The sequence below is a fragment of the Macrobrachium nipponense genome, chromosome 30, assembly GCF_015104395.2.
Source record: "Macrobrachium nipponense isolate FS-2020 chromosome 30, ASM1510439v2, whole genome shotgun sequence".
NCBI lineage: Eukaryota > Metazoa > Arthropoda > Malacostraca > Decapoda > Palaemonidae > Macrobrachium > Macrobrachium nipponense.
Genome location: NC_087218.1, coordinates 40,786,611 through 40,795,960, shown reverse-complemented (window position 1 = coordinate 40,795,960; position 9,350 = coordinate 40,786,611). Strand labels below are relative to the sequence as shown.

The 9,350-nt window shown below is 37.9% G+C and overlaps 1 protein-coding gene across 1 annotated transcript; it reads left to right on the top strand.

Moving 5' to 3' along the window:
- The first annotated feature begins 441 nt into the window (after positions 1-441).
- LOC135202121 (uncharacterized) lies at positions 442-7,911 on the top strand. Its single transcript, XM_064231370.1, has 2 exons — positions 442-1,077; positions 7,591-7,911. Exons 1-2 carry the CDS (start codon positions 442-444, stop codon positions 7,909-7,911), a joined length of 957 nt encoding a protein of 318 aa, XP_064087440.1.
- Positions 7,912-9,350: the final 1,439 nt, after the last annotated feature.

The window sequence follows — 9,350 nt, the reverse complement described above, 5'->3', positions numbered from 1 at the left end:
ATTTTTACAAGAATTAGATTAAAGGTGGTCCTTGTTACTGGCAACGAATTACTGAAAGTTGGGAGAGTTCGGGGTCTGAATTCTGGATTTGAATTAGGGAGATATCAGACAGAGGGATGTTGGACTGCTCATCCTTGGCGGCGGTTTGAGTTCTCTGGAAACCCTTAAATCGTGATGCTTTTATCTTCTTATCTCTTATTCAAGGAGATTTTGCACCATTTTCAGACCCTTTGATATTTCTCCCACTCTTTCCCTCCGCATCTAAATTTCGCATTGACAGAAAATACAGAAATTCTCTCTCTCTCTCTCTCTCTCTCTCTCTGAGCCCAAAATTCACAAGGGCACTCGATGCGAAAACAATTTCATTACCAATAAACCCCTGGACTTTGATGAGTGCCAGCCAGACCACGCTAACTAAATGCTGGAAATGATCAGCGGCAAATGGTTCTCGATGTTAGAGTCACTTCTTACCTCTTTTCCATTTCAAGCTATTCATCTTCCTCCTCCTCCTCCTCCTCCCATCTTACCTTTTTCCATTTCAAGGTCTTCCTCTCCTCCTCCTCCTCCTCCTCCTCCTCCTCCCTTCTTACCTCTTTCCATTTCAAGCTCTTCCGTTCCTCCTCCTCCTCCTCCCATCTTACCTTTTTCCATTTCAAGCTCTTCCTCTCCTCCTCCTCCTCCTCCTCCTCCCTTCTTACCTCTTTACATTTCAAGCTCTTCCTCTTCCTCCTCCTCCTCCTCCTCCTCCTCCTCTCCTTTTCCTCCTTTCCATTTCTCTCTCCTCCTCCTCCTCCTTCCTCCTCCCCCTTCTTACCTCCATTTCAAGCTCTTCCTCCTCCTCCTCTTCCTTCCTACCTTTTTCCATTTCAGCTCTTCCTCTCCTCCTCCTCCTCCTCCTCCCTTCTTACCTCTTTCCATTTCAAGGTCTTCCTCTCCTCCTCCTCCTCCCTTCTTACTTCTTTCCATTTCAAGCTCTTCCTCTCCTCCTCCCCCTCCTCCTCCCTTCTTACCTCTTTCCGTTTAAAGCTCTTCCTCTCTCTCAGTGCCATTTTTCTTGGTGAGACGTTACCGCGCGCAGTCTGATTAATCAACAGATATCACGCATTTAACATTCGTCTGGAAATTTATAAATATCTAGAAGTGTTCGTGAACTGTCAGTGATAAGATTAGTGTGAAAATGGTAGTATAAAGCGTCTACTAAGTTATTTTATCAAGTGAAATACTGTAAATCAGATCAAGATGGCAGTAAGTTCCAACTGTGGAAAAAAATGGCGAAATTTAGCGTGTTTAGCAGATTCGCAGTAGCAGGAAGGGAGCTGGCATTTCTCATCTATGAGATAAACAACAGCAGTCAACCTAAAAATGATGCAAAAGCATTCACTAGATATATTAGAAGGAATATGAAATTCCTGCAAATTGGAACAACATCAACAGAAAACTCTTGAAAATAATTGAAGAAGTTCCAAATAAAATCCAAGTGGTCAAGGGACTCATAAAGAAAATATACATAAATCAATATATTCCGACAAAGAAAATGAATAAGGTGAACATTGTGAATATCCTAATTGATGCAATAGGAAAAAGAATGCCAAAAGCATGCTAACTGTGTAAGGTGTGGTATAGCATAGTTAATCCACAAAACCTGATAAGAAAATGTGTTGCATGTAACATTCCGACACATCCACAATGTGCTGAAGTGATGCAAGATATGAGAAAAGATACCAGAATATTTTGCTCAACATGTCTATCATGGATAGGCAATGTTATTAAATCAAGACTGAATGTACAAATAGTGCCCATTTTTTGCTTGGTGAGACGTTACCGCGCGCAGTCTGATTAATCAACAGATATCACGCATTTAACATTCGTCTGGAAATTTATAAATATCTAGAAGTGTTCGTGAACTGTCAGTGATAAGATTAGTGTGAAAATAGTAGTATAAAGCGTCTACTAAGTTATTTTATCAAGTGAAATACTGTAAATCAGATCAAGATGGCAGTAAGTTCCAACTGTGGAAAAAAAATGGCGAAATTTAGCGTGTTTAGCAGATTCGCAGGTAGCAGGAAGGGAGCTGGCCTTTCTCATCTATGAGATCAACAACAGCCATAACCAAAAAGATGCAAAAGCATTCATAGATATATTAGAAGGATATGATCCTGCAAATTGGAACAAATCAACAGAAAACATCTTGAAAATAACTGAAGAAGTTCCAAATAAAATCCAAGTGGTCAAGAGACTCATAAGAAAATATACATAAATCAATATATTCCGACAAAGAAATGAATAAGGTGAACATTGTGAATATCCTAATTGATGCAATAGGAAAAAGAATGCCAAAGCATGCAAACTGTGTCAAGGTGTGGTAGATAGCATGTTAATCCACAAAACCTGATAACTAAAAGTGTTGCATGAACATTCCGACACATCCACAATGTGCTGAAGTGATGCAAGATATGAGAAAAGATACCAGAATATTTTGCTCAACATGTCTATCATGGATAGGCAATGTTATTAAATCAAGACTGAATGTACAAATAGTGCCATTTTGCTTGGTGAGACGTTACCACGCGCAGTCTGATTAATCAACAGATATCACGCATTTAACATTCGTCTGGAAATTTATAAATATCTAGAAGTGTTCGTGAACTGTCAGTGATAAGATTAGTGTGAAAATAGTAGTATAAAGCGTCTACTAAGTTATTTTATCAAGTGAAATACTGTAAATCAGATCAAGATGGCAGTAAGTTCCAACTGTGGAAAAAAATGGCGAAATTTAGCGTGTTTAGCAGATTCACAAGGTAGCAGGAAGGGAGCTGGCCTTTTTCATCTATGAGATCAACAACAGCCATAACCAAAAAGATGCAAAAGCATTCATAGATATAATAGAAGGATATGATCCTGCAAATTGGAACAAATCAACAGAAAACATCTTGAAAATAATTGAAGAAGTTCCAAATAAAATCCAAGGGGTCAAGAGACTCATAAAGAAAATATACATAATCAACATATTCCGACAAAGAAAATGAATAAGGTGAACATTGTGAATATCCTAATTGATGCAATAGGAAAAAGAATGCCAAAAGCATGCAAACTGTGTAAGGTGTGGTATAGCATAGTTAATCCACAAAACCTGATCAGAAAATGTGTTGCATGCAACATTCCGACACATCCACAATGTGCTGAAGTAATGCAAGATATGAGAAAAGATACCAGAATATTTTGCTCAACATGTCTATCATGCATAGGCAATGTTATTAAATCAAGACTGAATGTACAAATAGTTGAGGATGAAGAAGAAGAGGAAGAGGAAAATGGAAGAGAAGTAAACAAAACTGAAATGACAGAAAAAAATAAGGAAAACAAAGAACAAGATAAAAGTATGGATGCAGAGATACTCATTGATACTACATATGAGGCAATCAACCAGCATACATACGAAGAAATAAATTACGACATGACAACACAAAAGAAAATCCCGAAGAGGCTCTACCCAGATCTGAACAATGATGGGAAAGAGGAAAAAATAGACAAGAAAGACAAAGTCTGCAACCTTTTGAAAAGAGGGAATTGCCAATTCCAAGAAAGATGTTTCTACAAACATCCTAAGGTATGTCACAACTATGAAATATATGGTAAATGTGCATACCTAGACGGCTATGAGGATGATTGCAGAGATCTACATCCAAAAATATGCAAAAACCTAAAAGAAGGAAAAGGATGTAAGTTCGACAAAAAAATTTAAATATATGCACCCTGTAGCCATGAATCAAAATCAAATAAATAATCAATCAAATAATAAAATCCAAAATAAGAAAGAAACAAACAAAGAGAGGAACAAAGAATATCAGGTGAAAGGAAAAAACCAGTCATCACCGCGATATGCAGTGTCAGCAAAATATTTCCAAGCATCAGCTCCAAGATACAATTCAAGAGATAAGAACTGTATTTATGATGCAAGAGGATATTGCAGATACGGAGAAAATTGCAGATTCAGACACAAAATGAATAATTATGATGAAGGAAGATCAAATATTATGGAAAAGTTGGATTTTTTAATGTCAGAATTTCTGGAAATAAAGAAAAGAACAACACCATACCAGAAACGGAAAGAGGGACATGGGAAAATCATTATTATTACCCATATTAAATGAAGGAGAAAACATGCAAACCATCATAGTGATGAATGCGCAGGGTTTAGTTACGAGTAATTCAAAAAGAAAAATAGAGTACTTAGAAGAACTAACCGAAATTGAAAAGAAAATAGATATAATGAATATAAGTGAAACCTGGTATTCCCAAGAGACTAGGAATGGTGATCAAATAAAAGGGTTCCAAACTTATAAATCAGATATAAAAAAATAGGAATCAAAGGGGAACCGCAATATATGGGAAAGACAAAAAACAAGGAAAAATATATGAGAAATATAGTAACTCAGAATGTGAACTAATAGCGGTAGAATTTGAATCTGAAAAATTAATGAACATAGTAATATATAGACCCCCTAATACTAAAGAGTTTGACATAATAATAGAAAAATTGGATGATATATGTAAAAATCACAAGAACTGGACTATTCTCCTATCTGGAGACTATCTTTCCTTTCGTTGATTGGAAAGAACGAATAGGAGATTGTGGTTGTATTTACACATGTAAAAAAGAGAGTAATAGTAGTGCAGAAGATAAGAGGCAATTCGAAAAGCTATTAGATATGCTACTAGAATACAACATTCAACAAATAAATCACCTGCAACAAAAAAGGAAAATACTTTAGAACCTAGTATTTGTGAACGAGGTGAATTATGTTAAAGAAATAATAGTTTATAATGAGAGTATTTCAGACCATAATGTCATAGAATTAACAGTCCATTCCAAAGCAAGTGAAAACAGAGATAAGCAAGAAATGAAAAAGTGGGAAGGATATGGAAAATACAACTTCTACAGTAAAAAATATAAAATGGTCAGAAATAAATGAAGAATTAAACAAAGATTGGGATAAACATTTTCGTAAGTGATGATATAAGGGTAAATACGGAGATATTATATAAAATATTAGAGAAAATAGTGGAAAAATATATACTGAAAGAAGAAAAGTAAACATCAGTCATGCATACCAAGAGACAGAAGGATCTTGTTCCAGAAAATCAGAAAGTGGAAAAAAGGTCTTGCAAAAGAAAAAAAATGCATGGAAAGTTATAGAACTAAAAAGTAAGATAGAAAATGCAGAACAAAAGATTATACAATCAAATGAAAATGAAAAACGGGACTTGGAAGAAAAAACCCTAGTAAATATCAAGCAAAACCCAAACTATTATACTCGTACGCAAAAAAGATGAATAAAAGAAGAATAGAAATAGGCCCTCTAAGAATTGAAGGGAGATTAACGAATGAAAAAGAGGAAATATGCAACATATTGGCAGAACGATATAAGAGAGAATTCACCCCTAGAATTGATAATGAAGATAATGATATAGAAGTAAGGGATGAAAATAGTGAATATTTAGCTGACATAGATATTAATGAAGCTGATATTGTGCAGGCTATTAATGAAATTAAAAATGGAGCTGCTGCAGGTCCTGATGGTGTCCCTGCTATTTTGTTAAAGAAAGTAGTTCATTCTATCGCAAAGCCACTTGCAATATTATAAAGACAAAGTGTAGATACAGGCAAGATTTATGATGAGCACAAATTAGCATATATTACCCCTACTTTCAAAAGTGGATCAAGACTAGAGGCAAGTAATTATAGGCCTGTGAATCTAACATCACATATTATGAAAGTGTATGAAAGGGTAATGAAGAAAAATATTATGAAACATTTAATAAAAAATAATTTGTTTAATATAGGACAACATGGTTTCCTACCCGGAAAAAGTACACAAACCCAACTGTTAGTCCACCGTGAGAACATATACAAAAATATGAAAAGCGGAAATGAAACAGATGTGGTTCATCTAGACTTTGCAAAAGCTTTTGACAAGGTAGACCATTATATATTAGCGAAGAAATTAGAAAAACATAATATAGTGGATAAAGTAGGAAGATGGTTAAAAGAATTTTTACACAACACAAAACAGATAGTTATTGCAAACGATGAGAAATCGGATGAAGCTAAGGTAATATCCGGTGTGCCACAAGGCACGGTGTTAGCTGCATTACTGTTTGTTATTATGATTGCAGACATAGACAGTAATGTTAAGGATTCGGTAGTGAGTAGTTTCGCCGATGACACAAGAATAAGTAGAGAAATTACTTGTGATGAAGATGGAACGCGCTACAAAGAGACCTTAACAAAGTATATGATTGGGCAAGAGGTAAACAGGATGGTATTTAACTCTGATAAATTTGAATCAATAAATTATGAAGACAGAGAAGGAAAGCTATATGCATATAGGGGACCTAATAATGAGACAATCACAAATAAGGAAGCAGTTAAAGACCTTGGTTGTGATGATGAATAGGAACATGTTATGCAACGATCAAATAGCAATTCTATTGGCCAAAATGTAAAGCAAAAATGGGCGGGAATGTCGTTACGGCACTTCAAAACAAGGAAAAAGCTGAACACATGATTATGCTTTATAAAACATATGTTCGTAGTCCACTTGAATATTGTAATATGATATGGTACCCACACTATCAAAAGGATATTGCACAAATAGAGTGTACAAAGGTCCTTTACAGCTAGAATAGAAGAAGTTAAGGACCTTGACTACTGGGAAAGACTACAATCCTTAAAATTATATAGTCTAGAAAGGAGAAGAGAACGCTACATGATAATTCAGGCATGGAAACAGATAGAAGGAATAGCTGAAAACATCATGGAGCTAAAAATATCAGAAAGAGCAAGCAGAGGTAGATTAATAGTGCCCAAAACTATACCAGGAAAAATAAGGAAAGCACACAGAACATTAATCCACTACGCACTAGCATCGATAATGCAGCGATTATTCAATGCGTTGCCAGCTCATCTGAGGAATATATCAGAAGTGAGCGTAGATGTGTTTAAGAATAAGCTCGACAAATATCTAAGCTGCATCCCAGACCATCCAAGATTGGAAGATGCAAAATATACCGGAAGATGTACTAGCAACTCTCTGGTAGACATTAGAGGTGCCTCAAACTGAGGGACCTGGGGCAACCCGAACAAGATGTAAGGTCTGTAAGGTAAGGTCTCCTCCTCCTTTTCCGTCTCCTCCTCCTCCTCCCTTTTACTGCTCCTCCCCTCTCCCTCCTCCTCTTTCCTCACTCCTCCTCCTCCCTACCTCCTTTCCATTTCAGCTCTTCCTCTCCATCCATCCTCCTCCTCCTCCTCCCTCCTCCTCCTCCCTTCTTACCTCTTTCCATTCTGCCTCCTCCTTTCCTCCTCCTCCTTCCTTTTTTTTACCTCCTTTCCCATTTCTTAAGCTCCTTTCCATTTCTGCTCTCCTCCTCCTCCTCCTCCTCCTCCTCCCTTCTTACCTCTTTCCATTTCAAGCTCTTCCTCTCCTCCTCCTCCTCCTCCTCCCTTCTTAACTCTTTCCATTTCCAAGGTCTTCTCTCCTCCTTTCCATCCAATGCCTCCTCCCTTTCTTACCTCTTTTCCATCCAAAGGTCTCCTCCTCCTCCTCCTCCTCCTCCCTTCTTACCTCTTTCCCTTTCAGGCTCTTCCTCTCCTCCTCCTCCTCCTCCTCCTCCTCCTCCCTTCCTTCCTCCTCCTCCTCCTTTCAGGCTCCTCCACCTCCTTCCATTTCCAGGTCCTCCTTCCTCCTCCTCCTACCTCCTCCTCCTTTTTTCCTCCTTCCATTTTCAAGCTCTTCATCGTCCTCCTCCTCTTCCAATTTCCAACTTCTTCCATTTCTCTTCCTCCTCCTTTCTTCCTCTTACTTCCTCGTAGTTCTCTGGATCGCCCTGTATAAAGTTTTGGGCGATTGACACGAAGTGCTCAGTCTCCACAATACCTTCTGCTCCCCTCTCGGTAGACGTTGAGAGTTAATGACACTGTCCGAGATTACGGGGACAGACTCCGCTTACTTCCGAGTGGTAGTTAAGGGAAGCGCAGATACTACACATATATCCCTCTCTTAACAAAAGAGGGTCTTTGTGCTTAATGGCGCATCGGCGGGTGTTTGAAAAGTGGATTCCCTAACGGGACCTCCAAGGATTATCCTGCTTGGAAATAGTCATTGTTGCTGTTGTGCCAATTTGCCTAACTTCTTGCTCACGTGTTTTGCGGAATTTGCTTGGGTTTTGTTACGGTTGAAGTACCACACTACTACTACTACTGTTACTACTGCTAATAATAATAATAAGGAAAGTACTCTGGTAACAATGAATTTGTTTATAATGATTACAATACTTGTTACAAACGTATATGAACTGTATCATGATGGTCTACTAGTTGGGACATCGCACTAGTAATGATATCCGTTTTCTATACATCACAGCTATTACACTGGCTATTGGAAACTCAAAGCCAAAAATGCCAGGCAGGAAATGCAGCTTTGAAAAATTTCAAGTAAAACATTATCTAAAAAAATGGGTTGAAGGACTTTGCATCATCAACAGACCTATGCAGCCTTGGTCATTTACCCACCATCACGATCATCAAATTATCCCGTTTTTTGAGACTACCAAATTGGTACTTCTGATGCAGAAGCCAAAAATAGTTTTTTGCAGGTCCATATCGCCTTATTGAATGAAGTGAATGGCGTGCATCGCTCTGCTGCTGTTCAGGAATGACGTATTAAGCACCTCAGTGGCGTGGTCGGTATGGTGTTGGCCTGCCACCTCGGTGCCCGCGAGTTCCATTCTCGGACATTCCATTGAGGGGTGAGAGAAGTGTATTTCTGTTGATAGAAGTTCACTTTCGACGTGGTTCGGAAGTCACATACTAAAGCCGTTGATCCCGTTGCTGAATAACCACTGGTTCCCTGCAACGTAAATACACTATACAAACAAACAAACAAACAGGAAGGGTGTACTGTGACAGGTGTTTGTTTTGAAATAGTCACTGAGAAGTTTGAAGGTAAAGGAAAAAAAGCTGCATGTGACATAAATGGACCTAAAATAAGCTAATTATGCAATCAATAGAAAGACAACGTAGAGGGTGTTGAGGATGTATGTAACAAAAGATATATCGTTTAGAGCCATTAAACGTTTTTATGATAGCATAAAAATGGGTCTGAAAAAGGGTGTGTATTTTTCATGGACAGTTTAAAATTTCAATGGGTGGAGTGATACGGCAAGTCAAAGTAAGTACAGTGAATTAGGCGCAAAGTTTTGGGATAAGAAAATGAGCCTTGAATGGAGTGTGGAGTGGATGAAATTTGAAGTCGGCCCTAGGACACTCACCCTTTCTAGGCACCGCTAAC